Raw genomic sequence first — 21,024 nt, 5'->3', positions numbered from 1 at the left:
TTTTAAACTGGAATGTCGTGCTACGATCACCGTACAGCTTAAGTCAAGTACATTTTGGTCAAGATTATTGGATAAAATTCGCCACGCTGAATTGCTACATCCCTCTCTGATTATTTAGGCAACAGATTACACCCCATCTCGGCGTCCAGTATTGCAATTACTAGTAACAGCTTTTGCATAACGATTTCTACATATAAAATACGATTAATGTAGTGAAAACCGATGTATTTGAATTGAATCCCTATTATGCGTCACATAGCCGGAATTTTGTTTTAAGAAGCGTAGCCGCTCTACATATTGGTCACGTAATTCACAATCATAATAAACATTGTCTGGTTTTCAGTTGTCTGTTTACGTGCATCAGAGCACTGAAGAAACTTAGACGTCAGTATCTGAGTAGTCCCTTAGTGCTTTGCAGACGTGGCCGTCACAGTCATCACGTTTATGGATAGAAACAAGAGTTTATAAATCAGACCAATATCGAAAGTCATATAAAGGTAGAATAATTTTTGTTCGCAGTGAGTCTATTTTACCTTGAACAACAAGCTAAATATGTTCAGCAAGGGTCCCCTATTAGCCAGAACCATGTCAATTTAGCGATAACTGTTTGTTGACATATGTTACAGACACATTGATATACGGGACTTCGGCTTAAGAAAAGCAAAAGTCTAGTCACCTACCGCTTGTCCTCTCTAAGAGGATGGTTGGTGAACGCAAGGTGCATATAGACAACAAACAAAAGACCAGTTTCGATAGATTGATTAAAAGATTCAATTGGTTTTGGACAGTATATACAATTAATTTAAGTCTCCAAAATAGACATCATTTGAAAAATATAAAATAAATGCACAGCAAAAATATACATGGTAGACTATTCACACATTTTTTATGGTAAACGGATTGGGTTGATCTGAAATCAAATGAAAAAAAACAACGATCAGTACCAATAGAATAAACGAAGTACATGTGCATAGTAAACGAAAAACTACATGGCTGGATTGTTGCACGGCAATTAGGTGTAACTGATTGAGATACATATATTGATGCCAAGGCACGACAAATACTTAGTAGAACGTTTACAACCAAAGAAAGAATGTACCATCACACTTACGATGAGAAAAATATACATAATCCCCAAATCAAACAGAATAACTGAACTGATAACCGGGATTGTTGTAACATTATACAAGTTGTTACTAGTATTATTTATTCAACAATCAAATTCTTGTAAATTGACAATGAGGAAAAGAATATGTGATTACTGAATGTCTAAAACTCACGAAGATGAAATGTAGCATACTGTGATATTTTAAGCAATTGTTTATAAAAATGAGTCACAATAAACACGGTAACCAGTAGATCATAAGCAAAATTACATATTATGGTTGAGTTCAGCATTAAAGAAGAACGAGGGACTAAAAATGACAAGACAGCATGCTGAAGAACACGAGATTCCAAAATCCGATGCACATTATAAGTTATATCACCGAGTAACAAACATTAACTGACAACAGATAACGTAGCTCACAAAACTTCCCACCCTATAAATCCGTTGTAAATAGGTAGATATGGCAGCTAAGTATTTTCGACTATATTACCTTCAAGTGCTTCTCTTTAAAACTCATTAAGATCTGTAGAGATCCAAACAGTTAAAGATATATATATATATATATATATATATATATATATATATATATATATATATATATATATATATATGGAGAGAGAGAGAGAGAGAGAGAGAAAAAAAAAGATTACTTGATGAATCGGACCAATCTAAGTCTAGTAAAATCCAGAGCGACTTATGCCAATCTGGGCCATATTTGATGCCGTCGTACAGTTGGTTTGGTTGTAAAAAATTCAGTGTACAACACATCGGTGAGAGCAGTTCGTTAATGAAACCTGGCGTCCTCCAAGTTAGGAATGTTAGATGACTGTGTTCAATTATCATCTCGAAAGGATAGATGACGTTCAGTGGCAAAATTACGTAAGGTGCAGATCCGGCAGTGTGTTCGGGTACGTTGACGATCTTCAAACACCAGTTTCGGTGGCTTACGTATATTATATGTCATCCCTTAGACCTCCATATAGTGCATTATATACTGGTATTGGGATTAGTTACTAAAATTGAAGAGGTGGCCAGATCATAACACGGAGCCGAGTATGTGAGAAAGCTATATAAAACTGGCAATTAACTGACGATAACGACTGCTTGGTTGGGGTCAGAGAGATAGTGCTACTCAGTGGCTTGAGATGTTATCAAACATGTGTTAGGACAAGAACCGATAAAGATTCTGATGTAATTTTCTTTCGAAAAGGAACTTTTTGACAAAGTATTCTCATCGGTTGTACTATCAACTAAACTGTTTCACTCATTTTTTGTCTTGGATCATACTCTCCTTCCTCTATTTCTTCCCAATCCCGTCTTCTTATTATGTGGCACATTGTTTTCGTGCCCATTGGTACCAACATGTGTTCAGATAAATAAATACAGGGGTCGAACGAAATTTAAACATTGAATATATTCAGAGCACTTATCAGAAATGCAATGAACCAGAGACATGGGAAATATTTAACAAAAAGTCAATTTTGCAGTAGTTATGTAGGAATCAATAGACGGATATTGAGAATATTCAACATGAAAATGAAAGAAACTAAAAAATTGCTTGAATACCTTTGAAATAAGTGTTTAATTCAAGTTCGGCTAAAAACTCGCTCCTTTGACGATGGAAAAGGTAGCGAGAGTGGTTGTACAGACTTCTTTTGGATGCAAAGGTAAGATTTACGAACATGGATTCCGATAGATTCAGCAGTATGTAACAGACGAACTCGTAAATCATGTGGTTAATTAGATGGGATATGGTGCATAACCTCAAAAGCTTTATTCAAGTCAACTTGATGTTGTGTCCACCAAGTGAGCGAGAACAGAACTCTTAACCACTCTCACCTGTCCTTTGCTCAATTAAGGAGGATGGTGTTCTGCTATACGATGACAGACTTGCCGAATTGCACGCCCTGTATAACAACAAATTTGAAGGAGTCCATGACACTATGATTAACAATTTCGTTGTGCAACGGTTCGAGAATTTGCACTAACAATTTTACTGTACTTACAGACTGAATTACTTATATTTAAAACGGACAGAAGGGACTGTAGCAAGCCCATTCAACTAGTGTATTATTTGTCTACTCAGTGTAATTCAGACGCTTAATTCACTATTTTAATTTCTGTGTGTGTGTGATTGAGCGCGTGTCTGCACATCAATCTTAATCTATTCTCCTATTGGTTGTAACATACACATAATCAATGATTTATCCACACTTGATTGACACTCAAAAATATATATGGATTTTTAACACACACACACACACACACACACGCTCTTGGTTTCACAGCGTGCTTGCTCGCTGTACGCTTGAGGATTTTATTTATCTTTAATAATAAAATATCTCCACAACTGATGTTCAGGCTTCTGAATAATCTCGAGTAAATCCATAATTCTACTAGGAGATTTAGCCTACCTTAAATACTCAGTTAACGGGATATCATTTATTGGAGTCAGATATAGAGGAAATTAGCCACAACATTTGGTGAACCACTTTTAGAACACGCACCATTTCTCTACAAAGTCTGCTGCATACTTTCCAAGCGTATCACAAAGAACTTCACATTGGAATTACTATTACAATTATTAACAATTCATTGACAATCATAATAAATCCACCCATAACATTGTTCCTTTGGAATTATTGCCGTATATTCGCATATTTAAACCCAAAGTGACAGTTTTTCTTTCCGGTGAGTCATATATATTTCTTTTTGTTATTTTTGATTTTTTCATATTGTATATCACAATCCTCAGCTTATTATTATTTTTGCTTCATCGTATTATGGCACTTGATAATTCGCTAAGCCTTTCATCTAAATCCGCGAAAGGCCGAACTCTGGTTTGCACGCTTAGAAAGCTTTTTTGTTGCAAACAGAATCACAAATCAGAGAACGAAATTTAGTTACGCAAACTCATTGCTACCACAAAACATCCAGCAGGTACTTGCGATAGGAGACGAAGATGTCGGTTTTGATAGGCTAGCAGACATAGCCGACAGAATTTACGAGCGGTCTACGACTCACTCTGTATCTCACATATAATCAAGCTCAACTGACGAGATCGCCGAGTTACGACGAACAGTTGATGCCCTTACTAAACAGATAGCCCAGCTCCAATTATTGAATACTCCCCACAGTAAGTGTAGAGGAACATCCAGAAGCCGTAGACGTCGTAGTCCAAGCACTACCAGACACAACATTTGTTAACACCATAGAACGTACGGCAAACAATCTAAAAAATGAACTCCGCCTTGTAACTTTGCAAGCACATAGAAAAAGGAACGCCAAGACCGCCGGCTAATGACAACTGCAGTCACTGGCCACAATTCTCAAGACAGCCGTCTGTTATATGTTACAGACAAAAGAACGGGCACACTGTTTTTAGTCGACACAGTGGCAGAGGTTAGTGTAGTACCACCCACTACACTCGAGAAAAACACACCTGACCCCAAACTAAAACTACAAGCAGCAAACAGGTCTGACATAAAGACGTACGGCAAAAGGCGGTTACAATTAAATTTCAATCCTAAATCTAATTTTTCATGGAGTTTCATCATAGCGGACGTCCTCGTTCCTAAATCGGCATTGATTTTCTGCAACTCCACAAAATACTGGTAGACGTCAGAAACAGGAAACTTGTCCTTGCCGAACAGAGGAATGAGATCCGAAGAATTATATCAAATGAGACTTCCATACATTTATTAGTTAAACCTCATCATGAGAATGACAAATACGTCAATTTACTTAATCAGTTTCCAGTCTTATTACGACCGAGTTTCAAACATGACAAACCGACACATACCGTTGTACATCACATAAAGACAGAGAGTCCATCAGTGTTCGCACGTCCAAGACGCCTTGACCCCTCTCGTCTGGCTATCGCAAAGAACGAATTCAACAAAATGATAGAGTTGGGTATCATACGCCCCTCCGATAATCCGTCGGCATCACCGTTCCATATGGTACCCAAGAAAAACTCTTCCGAAGTCAGACCTTGCGGTGACTATAGAGCTCTCAACAGCCAGACCATACTAGACAGATACCCTCTCCCACATTTACACGACTTTACTCATAGCCTATCGGATGTGTCGATTTTTTCAAAAGTTGATCTCGTCCGTGCTTACCATCACATTCCAATTCATCCGGATGATGTTCCTAAAACAGCCATTACTGCCCCCATTTGGACTATACGAATTTGTTCGCATGCCTTTCAGATTAAGGAATGCTGCACAAAGTTTCCAGCGTTTTATCGACCAAGTGGTACGCGGCTTACCGTTTGTATATGCTTACATAGATGACCTACTTATAGCAAGCAAAGATGAAAATGAACATCTAACTCACCTGAAAATGCTTTTTGAGAAGCTAAACGAGTATGGGTTAGCAGTCAACCCTGACAAATGTGAGTTGGGAAAACGATTCTTCACCTTTTTAGGTCACGTACTTGATAATCAAAACATCAAACCAGTTCCTGAGGAAACACAAGCTATCAAAATTATCCTTTACCTGATTCATTAGAGAAACTACGTTTCCTTGGGATGATAAACTTTTAAAGACGTTTTATCCCGAAATGTGCAGACATAGCAAAACTGCTAACTGATTTATTACGGGGACGAGCTAAATCATTAGCAATGACACCGCAAGCAATTCAAGCATTTGAACGGTTGAAAAGCGCCTTAAGCACCGAGGCATTACTTGCACAACGAAAGGTTGATGCGCCTTTAGCAGTAATGACCGACGCTTCTAATGTAGCAGTAGGTGCTGTACTTCAGGAACGTGTCAATCAACAATGACAACCCCTTGCGTTTTTCTCAAAAAGACTAAACGCAACGCAGACAAAATATAGCACATTCGGTAGAGAACTGTTGGTTATCTACTTAGCCATCAAACACTTTCAGTATATGTTAGAATGTAATTCTTTTACGATATATACTGATCACAAACCTCTAAGTCCTTGATGCACAATCATGATAAATACAGTCCGCGCGAAATTCGTCAACTAGAATTCATTTCACAAGTTGCAGCTGATATACGCTATATAAAAGGCAATGAAAATGATGCAGTAGACGCACTATCGAGATTAAATATCAATACTTTCTCGATCTCTGATATAAACTATCAAGACATGGCAAAACATCAAAAGCTCGATAGGAGCTACAAAAGCTTTTGCAATGTAAAGAAACGAAATTATTATTCCAGAACATCCCCATAAACAACAAGGACACCTTAACCTGTGATATCTCAACAGGTAAAACTCGCCCCTTTGTACCTAATGATATGAGACGAAACATTTTTGATAAACTACACAACATATCTCACCCAGGTATAAAAGCCACTGTAAAGCTTATCACAGATAGGTTTGTATGGCCAAACATAAACAAAGATGTACGAAAATGGTCACGGGGATGTATCCAATGCCAGAAGTCAAAGGTAAATAGACATATCATATCTCCTACAAGAATTTTTCCCGCCGCTAGCGCTAGGTTCGACCACATTCATGCCGACATCGTTGGACCGTTACCAATTTCCAATGGTTGCACGCAAATACTAACATGTATAGATAGATTTACGAGATGGCCTATAGATGTTCCGTTAAAAGACACGTCGGCATCAACAGTGGTGAAGAAACTGGTGAAACACTGGATTACAAACTTCGGTGTCCCTACAACAATTACGACCGACCGTAGAACTCAGTTTGCAAGCAAACTATTTCAGCAACTTATAAATACTTTCGGTATAAAGAGAATTAGAACCACTGCACCCACGGACCTCCCAATCGATGTTGGCCCACCAACAATTGAAGAAATCAGCATGGCCATCAGGCAAATAAAGAGTGGCAAAGCAGCAGGACCGGACAACATTCCAGAAGAGGCGCTAAAAGCAGACGTAGCGGTAACTGCAAGGATACTCCACATTCTTTTCAATAAGATTTGGGATGAGGAACAAGTACCAAAAGACTGGAAAGAAGGACTTCTGATCAAAATGCCGAAGAAAGGCGATCTCAGCAACTGTGATAACTACAGGGGTATCACTCTTCTCTCAATACCGGGAAAAGTCTTCAACAGGGTATTGTTAAACAGGATGAAGGGCTGCGTAGACGCCCAACTTCGTGACCAACAGGCAGGATTATGTAAGGATAGATCGTGTACAAACCAAATCGCAACTCTACGGATGATTGTGGAACAATCATTTGAATGGAACTCATCACTCCACATCAACTTCATTGACTACGAAAAAGCATTTGACAGCGTGGACAGAACAACACTATGGAAGCTTCTTCGACACTACGGCGTACCTCAGAAGATAGTCAATATCATACAGAATTCATATGATGGATTACACTGTAAAATCGTGCATGGAGGACAGTTGACAGAGTCGTTCGAAGTTAATACTGGTGTCAGGCAAGGTTGCTTACTCGCACCTTTTCTCTTTCTCCTGGTGATCGACTGGATCATGAAGACTTCAACGTCTGAAGGGAAACATTGGATACAATGGACATCTAGGATGTAGTTGGACGATCTAGACTTCGCAGACGATCTGGCCCTTCTATCCCAAACGCAACAACAGATGCAGGAGAAGACGAACAGTGTGGCAGCAGCCTCAGCAGCAATAGGTCTCAATATACACAAAGGGAAAAGCAGGATTCTCCGATACAACACAGAATACACCAATCCAATCACAATTGACGGAGAAGATTTGGAAGATGTAAAAACCTTTACATATTTGGGCAGCATCATTGATGAACAGGGTGGATCTGATGCAGAAGTGAAGGCGCGGATCGGCAAAGCAAGAGCAGCATATTTACAACTGAGGAACATCTGGAACTCAAAGCAACTGTCTACCAACACCAAGGTCAGGATTTCCAATACAAATGTCAAGACAGTTCTACTGTATGGGGCAGAAACCTGGAGAACTACGAAAGCCATCATCCAGAAGACATAGGTGTTTATTGACAGTTGTCTACGTAAAATACTTCGGATCCGTTGGCCGGACACTATTAGCAACAACGTACTGTTGGAGAGAACAAACCAGATCCCAGTGGAGGAAGAAATCAGGAAGAAGCGCTGGAAGTGGATAGGACACACATTGAAAAAAGCACCCAACTGCGTCACAAGACAAGCCCTCACATGGAATCCTCAAGGCCAAAGGAAAAGAGGAAGACCAAAGAACACATTACGCCGGGAGATGGAAATAGATATGAGAAACATGAACAAGAATTGGATGGAACTAGAAAAGAAGGCCCAGGACAGAGTGGGTTGGAGAATGCTGGTCTGCGGTCTATGCTCCATTGGGAGTAACAGGCGTAAGTAAGTAAGTATTGGTTGTAACATACACATAATCAATGATTTATCCACACTTGATTGACACTCAAAAATATATATGGATTTTTAACACACACACACACACACACGCTCTTGGTTTCACAGCGTGCTTGCTCGCTGTACGCTTGAGGATTTTATTTATCTTTAATAATAAAATATCTCCACAACTGATGTTCAGGCTTCTGAATAATCTCGAGTAAATCCATAATTCTACTAGGAGATTTAGCCTACCTTAAATACTCAGTTAACGGGATATCATTTATTGGAGTCAGATATAGAGGAAATTAGCCACAACAGGACAAGTCACCTCGATATATTTTTGACAGATTATATAATATTGGTGTTATTTCTTTTGTAGGTCTCAACATTCCCAACACCTTTTCTGAAATAAAACCTTTTTGTTTAATTTGTTTCAATAATTCTATTGGTTATCTTTCAATCCTGTTTATCGTACTACTCTTAATTACCGGTTTCGGAAATTTACTCTTATCATTTAAAACGGCCTTCACTCTGTTCAAACAGTCGCTTTTATCCATTAGCAATAAACCATGACCTTTGTCTGGATTCGTGATCAAAAACTTGACGCCAGTTTCATGTTTCCGTAAACTTTGCTTGTGACTTTTTGTCAAAATCATCTTCGAATTATGCTTATCATTTAGGTGCCCCCAAATGCCCTGGTACGGCCGAGAGTGGGGAGAGTCCGCTCTCCCTCTCGAAATGCTCTCACATGGCCACGCGTATATAGCCTCTACTCACTGCCTTCTCGCACCACGGGTGTTGTTTACGAAATTGAGAGGACGAAAAGCGAATGTCCGGTGCTTTAACCGGGTTGGTGGACATGGAGAGTCCACCTAGAGGAGTTGGAAAACCCTAATTCCAAGCCAATGGTGCACATGGACTGCAGTACCCTGAAGGAACAAATGGCCTTAGAACCAATCGCTGGCCACCGGCTTCCATAAGACTGCATCTCCTGACGATACTCCACTGTTTTGTGGATCAGACCTTCAGGTCGAAGGCTCCGGGTGTGGCCCCCTAAGAAAACCACCTGCTTCGGTTTGGGCACCCGGGGAGTATCACAGCCCTTATAGAAATCAAATGAGATTTGTGTGGTGCATATGTATTTGGTGCCTCCTTGTACAAATATCTATGTGTTAAAATAAAAATAAAATAATAATCTTTTGATGGAATTACTGACTGCAGTTTGGACATAAAGGTTTTCAATTTCAATTTCAACGTCAATTTTACTAACTGTTTTTTAAGTCACAAAACTTTGGCCCTAATGATAACGCTTTTAACTCAATATTATTGAGATTAACAGTGGAAAAATTGCGTATATACCGAGATGGGAATTTTATTTCTGGAATCTGTTTGTTTAGGTTTTACTTTTCCTGTATAAACCATCATCTTAACATGGTTCAAAAATCGTTCCTTTAAGTTACCAGGAGGTTCTTCAATAGCATCAACTTTCTTGACATTTTTTAAAAATTTCATTAATATATAAATTTAGAGAATCAATTTGATTTAGCGCATAACGTTTGAGTCAGTCAATTATATCGAACTTTAAATCGAAGTAAAGATTTCTAATATACTTTTGATGCAGATTAGTTTCCGCACACTCTTATAAAATAAACATTTATTTTCGCTTCACTGAGCCTTGAGGTGTAGTTCAAATATGCATTAAGAACCTTTAACCCAAACTATTGCTCAGATCTCAGTATAGTTAAAATTTCCTTTTAGACATTTAGTAAAGTGACGAATAGACTGGAAAAATTCCCTTTCAATAGGTTTTTTATCAACAGAAACTTTACACCACAAACTTTTCTTTTTGAGATATATTCGAACATTCACTAAGGACCGAATTTAGCGACTATCTGAAATAGTACAATCTCAGAAAAATTTTCATTGAGTCCCGATTGGCTTAATGTATAATCAGATTTGTAAATAGTTTTCACAACTTTGACAGAATTCTTTGTATTGGTTTTAAAAGATTTGAAGGACTATTAGAAATTCCATAATGGCCCCTGATATGAAACGGACTCAATCATAATACTGATTATTAGGTTTGGTCAAGATAACCAATGAATTCATGAATGTTCCATTAGTGTTGAAAAAGGGATAAATCAAATACTAAATTTAAGACAGTACATACTTGTTTTATCTTCAATTCATTTCCAGAGAACCTCACACCTTGTAAGGCTTTTATAAGACGGACTGCGGCCTCCGAAGTCTCCATAATGAGATAAGCGTAAATAGATGGGGGTTTACTCTTTTTACTGCCTACTATTTTTATTGTTTGAACCTAGAAAAAAATCCACGTTGAGAACCTTATTTACATTTTAACGTACATAAAACAAAATTATGTTTAAAAGTAACCATCAGTAAGGCTGTAATCATATGATTTCAAATGATGCTTGTTAGCAAAAAGCAGCCAGGCTGCCAAATGCACAAGACATTAAATGATCATATTCGCCTTTTATCATCAGATGGTAAGTGTAACCGATCTATACAATCAAAACAATACTGTTTAAATATCTTGTGTTTATATATATATATATATATATATATATATATATATATATATATATATATATATATATATATATATATATATATAACTTCCGTTATTCATCAGATTTAAGCCTCACTTAGTAGTTTAGAAAGCGAAGTCCATTGACGACTCAACATTTTTGAATTAACTCATTCACTAAGGCACTTGTGTATGAGGTACACTCTAATTGTGAGGGCTATTGATACCACTCGGCTGCCTGAACTGAAGCAGGAGCAACAGCTGTGACCAAGTACTTGGCTTAATAGCTGAAAATCGAACGCCTTAACTACTAGCCCACTACTCCTGTACAGTGTGATTAACAGTCTTTAGGGTAACGTAAGAGTCAATAACAAAAAAATGCTTGTTACGGGAAATTAATTGGCTATACGAAAGTGTGACAACACATTGGTTGATGGATAATTTTAAAAGTATAAAACATCCTGAACGTAATAAACCGTACTCGTTTGACTTTAATGACCTAAACCACATGAAATATTAATCAGATAATTGATAAACACATAATTAAAGAATATTTACGACCATTATGCAGTTTTCTTTTTCCGTTTTATCAATTACTTCAAATAAGAACTGCAGTTCAAATGTTACTAAGTTTAGATTCTAAGAAAGCAGTAATTGTTATCGATAAAAGACGCAGTCAATAAGACTACAGTATCAACAAACAACTTACTTTTCCGTATGGTGCACACATTTCTTTAATATCTACTGCTCGAACACCTTGAGGGAGATTGCTTATCCATAAATACTTTGACGAGGATACTACGAAAATAAATGGAAGTCGAAAGTATACTCAAATATATGATTATATATAACGACTGGGAGGTATTAGTTTAACACGAAAAGGGTTTAGGTGAACCAGACCCTGAAGAATAATATATTATGTATAGAGTCTGTGACCCAGGTAATAGCAGTTAAATTACAATAATTATTCATCAACTTATTTGAAAAAAACTTCGTTATTACTTGAAACTGTTCGACAAATTTAGAGTATTCAACTTTTGTAATGAAGATTATCAATGCATTAAAGGGTCCGAATTAAATGAACACGAATTCCAATAAAAGTTAACTTGTGATATAATTCAATCACATATTTTCACCGCCGAAACAACTTTCGTCTTATTCAAGCAAAAATGGGTAAACTCTAGTGGGTAATAATAACCTCCATAATGATAAATGAGACAACACGAGAATTGAGTCAATAAAATAAAGAATTGTTGGGAAAATATATAATCTTTACATACAATAAAGATCATCCATTATGCTGTTTCTAGGTAAAATGATCTACTCCAAAGGCTATATTGTTTTCATTGGCATTGTAAACTCAGTTTCAAAATTATATACATATAAAAGCTAGAGCACTATATTTGGATCAATTTCAATCACTTACGATCGCTTTTTGATCCATCGTTTGTTACATTTTTTGAATCAGATGGGGAACTAGAGCGATTGGAATGTTCAGGATGGAGTACAGTAGAAATACGATGAAGACCCTCGTTAGACGATATACATAGGCGCTTAGAGTCATGATGGTTATGAAAATCTCGCTTAGATTGAAAAACTAGATCATTGGCACACTGTAAAGAAATAAAATATACTTAATCGTGACAACTGAATGTAAAGAACCATCAAGTACATATGATAGGTTGAATTAATTCAATATCTTAATTATTTTGAACGGTGGTATTCTGGGTGATGTAAAAATCAATAAACATAGTACATCTTCGTAATAGGAACAATAATTTATCTTATAAATAAGATGAGCTCACTTGGAAAGGAAAAAAATGGTTAAGAACTGGGCTTCAGTCTTGAATTAATAGGGCACGGAAAAATACTAAATCATTTTCATATTAAGCGTAATGGAAAGTTTTTTAACTTTCATATGTAGACAAGGAATAAAGAAATAAGGCAATGCAACTTAGTAATCAATTACCAATTCCTGTACTTGGAGCTTTTGGAAACTATAAACAGAAAGTGGTTACTGTAGCGAAATAGAAGGGATAAGACTTAGACCTATGATTTTATGACTGAAATTTGAGTGCATAAATCACCAAATCATCACTAATTTTATGACTTATCATTAAGCAAAAATTCATAGTTATACGTCAAAAAGTACTATACGCTTAACAAGTAATAACAGAATTATTACACAACAATAACACTTTTTGATGTTATAATCTGGCAGAATTTTTTATGTTAAATCATACGCCTAGAAAGTTCGAAACTGTCAAATATATTTTGCTAAAATTAAAGAAAAAGGACCAAATGCAGTTAATCAATGTTTAAAAGTAAAATGGCATTTATTTAAAGTCGAAGCAGCAACGGAGGGAAAATGATGGTTCAACTTGAATTGAACAAATGTGGAAAAGCTTCCTAAGACGGCACAAAAGATGTTAGTTGATGGAAAACAACAACTATAGTCGGTTGCTTAGTCTTGCAGTGAAGTAAACATTAAAACATGAGGTTCGGGACTGTTTTTCGAACTATTATTGTTCATATTTTTATTGTACAGTAAGTAGATGACTGTATAATTGCATATCTATATTATGCTTATTGTAAACTTCCATTTGACTCACTAACCATCGCCATACGTCTAATTATTCCTAAACTGTTATCAATCGACTACCTACAATTTGCCCGTCTTCACTGCCACTTTTGGCACGTGTTTAAACTACGATTTTTTTTATTTTATGGTGCACTGCAACCCAATTCCTTGTGTGTATAAGCCAATGAATGCTTGGGATAATTCCTGAGTTGTGATGGTTGGAATATGATATAATAGTTTGACTCGTTTTCCCTTTGGACTTAGGGTTAGGGATAGCAAACGATGCATATTGGAGAATCAGTAAGAGTTAAAATACGTTAGCTCAAGACGAATTGTGTTGGTTAGAACGCATTATAGCGTTGGTCAAAACCTAAGACGGTCATTAACGTAATATTAGGCGTGGGTAGAGAAAATACCACAACTCTGACTGGCAAACTTAGCAAATGATATAGATCAATCGTTAAGACACAACACTGATGAATTATCAAGGTCTATATATATATATATATATCACGGGTAGAATAACGCAGCGTTTATATACAAAACTGCAACTTACAGAGGATGCAATGCTAGGGGGAGGTGGTAATCCAGTGGGAGGGAAGAAAACTGGTTGTTGTTCACTAGATAGCGTAGGTGTATAATTATGAACTTGTAAATAATAATTCAGATAGTGATTAAAATAGCGATGCCACTGAGATGTGTATTCCTGTGTATTAGGGGCTAAGTTACTCCCGGTATTATTAGACATAAACTTTAAAGTCTCTTGATAGGCGGAAGAATATGCCATCGAATAAGCAGTCTGTATACTAGCTGACTGTGCGTGATTAGGAATAATTGCCGGTGTATGAGGATTTTGACCAATGCATTGATTAGGTACATCTCTGAGAACGTCATGAGGAAGTTGAGACGCCGGGATGAATTTGGACGGAGACACAGATGCTGGACGTTCAACGGCAGTAACAGGCATCAGAGTCGGTGGAAATGATTGGAGAGATATTGAAGGAGGAGAACCAATAGGAGTGCCGAAAGGTGGGGGTTGGATGCTGACATTAGGTGTTGATCCAATAGTAGCTACAGCACGCTGATAAAGTTGACAGGCTTTCTGATACATCATATGCATCTGAATTAAATAAATTACAATATACCCTCAATAACTCCTGATAGCCAAGGGCTAACGAAGTAAACATACATATTAGGCAGATGAAAAATAAAGTAGCACACAAAATGCATAGAATAAACAAACTGGATCTGTAAGAGTATAGCCCAATTACAACTTATTTGATTAGGTAGCATGATTTTTAAAAGCTTAACTAGTTTGTGAAAAGGCGACTTATTATTTTTATGGTGAGTTGACAGTCTACAAACCGACAATGGAACGTTTAGTGGTTGGTTCTGTATAAAGCTGAAGGTATTCATTGTTGGATCACAAACTAGAACATAGGTTTTAAAAGGCTCACTAACTTTAGCGATTTATCCTAATCGATGCTAGAATACTATCACATGCTTAAATTTCGAACATTTTTATATGTATTTAAGTTTGGAAATTAAAATTTTATCAACAAGTTTAAACAAACAATCGAAACTGATAAATTGAAATTAATTGACTCCCCAGTATTTAAACAGTTTGTAGTCAAACTTATCATATCAGATCGAATTTTACATAAAATTTCGTTTTGGAATTTATGTGTTGAATTAACTGATTTATTATGATGTTGAACCAATCAAGTTACAAAATTAAAACGATAATCTAGCCCTAATACCATTTTACACACTATTGTAATAAAACAAAAAACAACAGTGACGTATGGTTTATTTAAAAAATCCAAAAATATATACATAACATGATGAGCGGTTCTTACCTTTTCAATTTCTTGTTGAGAACCTAATGCAGATGAAGGAGGAATGGCTACCTGCCAAGAGCCGGACAAACCAAAACGATTATCACCGTTAATGTTTTCGGAAACAGCTTTAACAGAAGCAACCCTTTGCACAGAATTTCGTGCTAGTTTTGATGTCCCACCAGGGACAAAACCAGGAAACACACTCTGATGTACTGTATTTTATGGATAAAAATAATATTAATTATAAGTGCAATATACTGAAATAACTACAGCTCCCACAAATGAATTTCATTTATCACTTAAATACATATGCAAACTTGTTATCAGACCTAAATTCTCCAGGTGATGAAACAAGAAAAAGAACACCAACACTCAACATGATTTTATATTTTATCAAGAAATAATAAGTGATGAGATAAAATAAATATTTGGGAACAAATAAGCCATGCAGTGTATACAGTATTCCCCGAAACTTAACTCTCAAAAAAGGAACTGTAAGACTTTCTATTACTTAAATACTTGAGTATAACAAACTGTCGACGATAACGTTTGAGTATTGAAGCGACGATAATCCTAGGAGACGGCATAATTTAAGACACGAGGAACAGAACATACAAAACTCATAGACGTAGAGGATTAAATTATCACGTTTTGCAACAGTACGCAATTTAGCGAAGCTAACAATGGTTCCAAAGTAAAAGGCTGTGTAAACTATGGAAATGGAGATAACAAAGGCAAATGAAAGGAAAGGAAAAAGGTTTTCTATTAGCAACGGATATTCTATGTAGTCGGCGGTGCAATTGTGGTCTATAGTAGAAGCCTAACTATGGTGTATTAGAACCAACAGTTTAAATATTGTGCAAAATTAGATTTTAGTTTTACTAGGTATAAGATGGTCACTCGAAATGGCAATAACATGATACGTAAGTTAATTTCATTCACTTACTAGAGAATTTAAAAAACATCCAGGCTGGTTTGACAAGGTTTTAAAACCGAATACCTTCGACAATTTCATCAGTTACTAGTCCATTTTATCAAAAACAGGAAATATGTATGTAAAAACTTAACAGAAACGTTATGAAAGAAACTATTATGTATTAACACGTACATGCCTTAAAGGGTAAGGAAGCAATAAACTGAGAATTTGGATGGGGCTTCAGTCTACCGATATTTATGACAGTATATATGCATCTAAAGCTATTGTTATGATGATAAGATGATGAAATATATTAAAGGTTTTCAATTGTTTAGTTCATATATCTCGGGTAGGTATTCAAATCTAGCTTCAAATCTAAAGAGCTAAACATGAATATTAATGAGCTAAAAACAATTTGTGTCTGGTTGTAAATGCCAGTTTGTCACTGAGTTTCTCTTGCCTTCAGGTACACATAATTAAATTTATAGTTGCCTTTATAAAAGACAACAGCAGAAAAGATAAAACGCTCGCAAAAATTAAGCTTAAAAATGCACATACCTTGTTGAGAGGAACTGGGATAGGGAGTAGAAGTATGATTATGTTCATTCTGAAATGGATAGAAAATGGAGTTGATGAATTGAAGGATGTGTAGTAGCCTTCGGTTATAATACACCGTAAAATCCTGTCACACATGGTTAAAAATTTAATCTAAAACACCGAATACTGGTAATCACCAAAATAAATGCTTTAAAATATTTTTTAATATGAAAATGAAACATTCAATTAAAAGTACATATAAATTATAGATTTGCGTACAACCACGTGGAGGAAAACTGAATTCCCTAGGTGGCCAGAAGTTCAATACACAAAAATAAAGTTACCGACCACATAGCTGACGTGCTCAACTACTCTATGGTATATATTCAATCGGGACGCTGATGCAACAGTACGGAATCAGCAGTTTGGAAAGACACACGAATCCCGAACCCTATGTTGCTACAAAGGATGCTTATTAGGAGAGACTGTGTTATTGATGAATCTTTCAAGGAAAAATAGGTCAGTCTACAAAATATCAGATAACGAACGTATCAATTCTAGTAGAATATTTGACTGAGGGGTTTGACGTACAGGCCGCAATTAGGAACTCTGCCCTAAATTATTTGGTTTGGGTAGCTAGTTAGTATCATTAGATCACATAGTGTCTGATACCACAGCAACTGTTGAATAAGCTATTCTTATTCATAAAATATTTGTTAACCTTAGTAAGGTCGAATAGAAAGTCTATAGCGGAGTAATTTATCGATTTGTCACGGTTTGATATGATGGGCAATGTCACAAGGTCGCTCGAACAGGAGTCAAACGCTATTTTCCTATCTAGTATGAACAGTATATGAATATGAACCTTATATTATTCATTTGGCAGGCCAATAAATTCTCAGCTCCGCTGGTTGAAATAGATGTATAGGATGGCATGACTAAGATAATAAGAATAACGAATTGTTACTAAGTTTAAAAGATTACATTATTCATTGAATGTAAACGTTTCATTGAATTTTGTTGAGACCTCTATTGAATGTATAGAGAACTACATTTACGGTTGATTGTAGAGTCAAAAGAACAAATGGTAAACCGACTAAATTTCAGACTCTTAGAAATTTTATTTTCCTTTTTAATACTCGCCCTTTTAAATATGTGCCTTCTTAACGGTCTCCCTTGTTAACGATTGTCCCCTTGATAGTGCCCTTACGAATGGATACCAGCGATCATCACTCAAGCTTAAAATCAAGTGCAAACTTGCCTTCGCCTGTGTTTTAAATCCGACCACACAAGTTTCAAAGCATCTGTGGTAAGCCCACTCAATTATTTCATTATTTGTCTACTCGCTGTAATTTAGACATTTAATCCATTGTGTAAAATTGTGGGGGTCCAATTGGGCACATGTCTGTACATTAATCTTTATCTATTCTCCACAATCGACTAACACTCATAAGTATATATGGATTTTCAACACACACTATTCTCTGCGTGCTTGCTATCTGTGCACTTGAAGACGTTTACTAATCATCAACAATAAACTATCTCTACAACTGGCGTTTCGGGCTTTTGAATAATCTCGAGTAAATCCATACTATTGGAGATTTAGCCTGCGTAAATACTCAGTTAACGCGACACTATTTATTGGAGTCAGATATAGAGGAAATTGACCTTTACACGTCCATTAATCAGGGAATCATCAAGATTCACTGGTCTTATTTATGTGCTAAAGGTTGTTGCGAGGCGTTACAGATGCTATTAAAGTATCGGGTTTTATGCCAAATGATTCTGCTTTATGTTACTATGATTGCGTAGCTTGCTCCTTTCTAGTTTCGTTTATTTTCATGAGACCAGGTCCAGGTCTTGTAACTGTCATCCCTTTAGTGATAAGCAAACACATGTAACGAAATCGCAGGTGGTTGAAGAGTAATGTCTTCAGAGGGCGAAGATACTATAAGTGCAATGCAATAAATTAAATAGGTGAAAACATCGTATGTAAAACCTAGATGTATATCAGTACAGGAAACGTTTAAAATGATATCAGTTTACTTGATTAGTTGCAACCTCTAGTTGCATCTGTAGCTGCACCTTTTCTAAGTCCCGTAGACCCTGAAGATGTTTAGTTGACTTAACAGACATTGAGGTATGAAATGGTTCAACCTGCTCCGACAATATTTGTGGACCTAAAGGATATTTTGAATGCTGTAGATTCTTACCTGAAGCCCTAGCACAATTGACTATAGACTGCAACTTAGTTGTTTGGTTTTCATGAGACGAAGTTTGACCACGAACTTCTGATTTGGTATTAGCAGGACTTGTATTTGTTTTCTTTGACACATTGGCAGTATCCGTTATTTTGACAGGTCTACTTTTATGGGACTGGATATGATGTACTGATGGTATATTTAGCGTAGAAAGTGATGATCCCCCGTTTTGTGACATTTCTGACGTACAGCTCTCATCTCCATGCTTTGGTGATGGGTTGTTGTAAGACTTTGATGAACCGCTATTACTCGAAAAGTCTGAAGACGACTAAGTCATTATTAAACCTCATACCTGAGACATTATCTTCTTGGTCAGACAAATCGTTGACCTCTCCTTCCTCTGCCTCATCGGGCTTTAAGTGAGAATCTAGTACATATTCTATTAGGCAGTTAATTAGCTGGCCGGTATTTACTTTTATCAGTAATTCGTGACTCCACGTTTTCCCTGGAAATAAAAATAAACTATTTAACGCTCAATACTGGGAACTAGATTTGAAACCGCAAACTTTATGTTGAAAATCCACTACTTTGGAAAGTTACTAAAAGCGAGTCACCAAGATAGTTCAGACTTAAGTTTTATTATATTACGAGGCATGAATATATATGGAGAAACATTGAGTACCGATGACACCGTAGTTGATGTTATGCATACACCCTAACCGCCCATTGGGACCGTCTTAGATTGTCAGGGGATTAACTTCGAGGCTACATATTGCTTGCACAAATAGCTAAATATTCTAGTAACGAAGTCTTTTATAGTCTGTCAAGAGAAACATTCAGTGGATAAACATGAAACCTGTCGTTTACTGCTTAAAAATCAGTGAAGCATCCTCATTCTTAACATTTTCGAAGTAAAATACAATAATGGACCAACCTGAGTTCAACGTACTGGAGCAATACAGGGAAAATCTCGACTAACTAACCGTGAGAACAAAATGGAAAATATGGCCACTCGTCTTACAAGTACACACGCGAGACAACTGCAGGCAAAAAATCAGTTACAAGAGCCATGATAGCTAGCTAGTTATATTAAACTAATTAGGACAACGTAATAAAGAACTATCCACACGGTGAAATCAATCAAAGAAACAAGTCGCGAACTGACTGAGAAAACGCTTACTAAGTAGTGTCATGTGGCCAAACATATTCAGATTCTTATCTTTGTACTTTATTACTACAATAGGAGAATTTTTAAGCCAAATCTACCCATGGGACTAGTACTTAACACTCTGCGGGATTAAAATTTCCTTCTTTAGATATGCACTCCCTGAGCTTGTGAAGAGCTGAACCTTTGTGAGAAACTAAAAATAATGTGTTCTGAAGACAAATTATGGTCCGTTACTGCCAAACTGAAGCATTTAACCTGAATTCGAAGAGTTTGAAGCCATCAACTCATATGTCCGGTAGTTTGGACTATAAACAAAACATTGTCACTGCTCCACGGACTAAAAGGCCTTAAGTTTGATCGTATATTCAAAGAACGGAAAACAATATACACGAAGAGGAGAAATAACGTCTGGACCGATGACCGGCACATCCTCACATTAATATTAGAAAGCCCGCCTGTGACGCATACTCAAACTACTAACCTAAAACTTTTTGTCATGTTCCTCGAAACTTAGGAAGAGGTTGACTTGCATGTGTTGCGGTCATCAATCTATTTAATGGGCGTACATGACTTGGTCTCACAGGTGTATTCTGAGTTTCTTTTTTCCTGACGATGAAAAGCGTTGGGTAGTATGACGATTGCTTGTTTCTTCATGAGGATCTGAGACTACTTCACATTAGGACAAACGACATTACACTAACTTTTAATTCTATGACTTGGTAGGCCATTCATCTTAGATGTGATGTGAAGTATAAGTATGATGGATAACGCATTATCAAATATCCCTTGGTAGAAAGTGTTTTCACTCCTAATTTCGCACAACATT

The 21,024-nt window shown here is 36.6% G+C and overlaps 1 protein-coding gene across 3 annotated transcripts; it reads right to left on the bottom strand.

The window, feature by feature from the left end:
• Positions 1-745: 745 nt before the first annotated feature.
• VWA3A_1 (von Willebrand factor A domain containing 3A) lies at positions 746-20,666 on the bottom strand. Of its 3 annotated transcripts, XM_051210708.1 has the most exons (10): positions 19,383-20,666; positions 19,043-19,348; positions 18,876-19,009; positions 16,851-16,899; positions 15,395-15,588; positions 14,092-14,655; positions 12,381-12,567; positions 11,664-11,752; positions 10,577-10,726; positions 746-910 (listed from the first exon to the last, which is right to left on the bottom strand). In XM_051210708.1, exons 2-10 carry the CDS (start codon positions 19,266-19,268, stop codon positions 887-889), a joined length of 1,617 nt encoding a protein of 538 aa, XP_051070726.1. In that variant the 5' UTR covers positions 19,269-19,348; positions 19,383-20,666; the 3' UTR covers positions 746-886. The 3 variants fall into 3 exon arrangements, with proteins under 3 accessions (XP_051070726.1, XP_051070727.1, XP_051070725.1); XM_051210707.1 differs by lacking the exon at positions 746-910 and having other exon boundaries at positions 1,725-10,726; positions 12,381-14,655; positions 19,383-19,535; positions 20,634-20,666; XM_051210709.1 differs by having other exon boundaries at positions 15,395-16,899; positions 18,876-19,535.
• Positions 20,667-21,024: the final 358 nt, after the last annotated feature.

This window comes from Schistosoma haematobium, chromosome ZW, assembly GCF_000699445.3.
Source record: "Schistosoma haematobium chromosome ZW, whole genome shotgun sequence".
In the NCBI taxonomy this organism is placed as follows: domain Eukaryota; kingdom Metazoa; phylum Platyhelminthes; class Trematoda; order Strigeidida; family Schistosomatidae; genus Schistosoma; species Schistosoma haematobium.
The sequence above is the reverse complement of the archived record's forward strand: the minus strand, read 5'-3'. Positions and strand labels throughout refer to the sequence as shown.

Bases quoted from the DNA above. Each gene is read 5' to 3' on its own strand.
- VWA3A_1 (XM_051210708.1), bottom strand. From the start codon at position 19,268: ATGTCACAAAACGGGGGATCATCACTTTCTACGCTAAATATACCATCA. The intron at 10,727-11,663 runs GTAAGTTGTTTG...ATTTTTTTCTAG, and splicing joins TGTGTGCACCATACGGAAAA to GTTCAAACAATAAAAATAGT. The intron at 911-10,576 runs GTATGTACTGTC...ATTTGATTTCAG, and splicing joins ATGAATTGAAGATAAAACAA to ATCAACCCAATCCGTTTACC.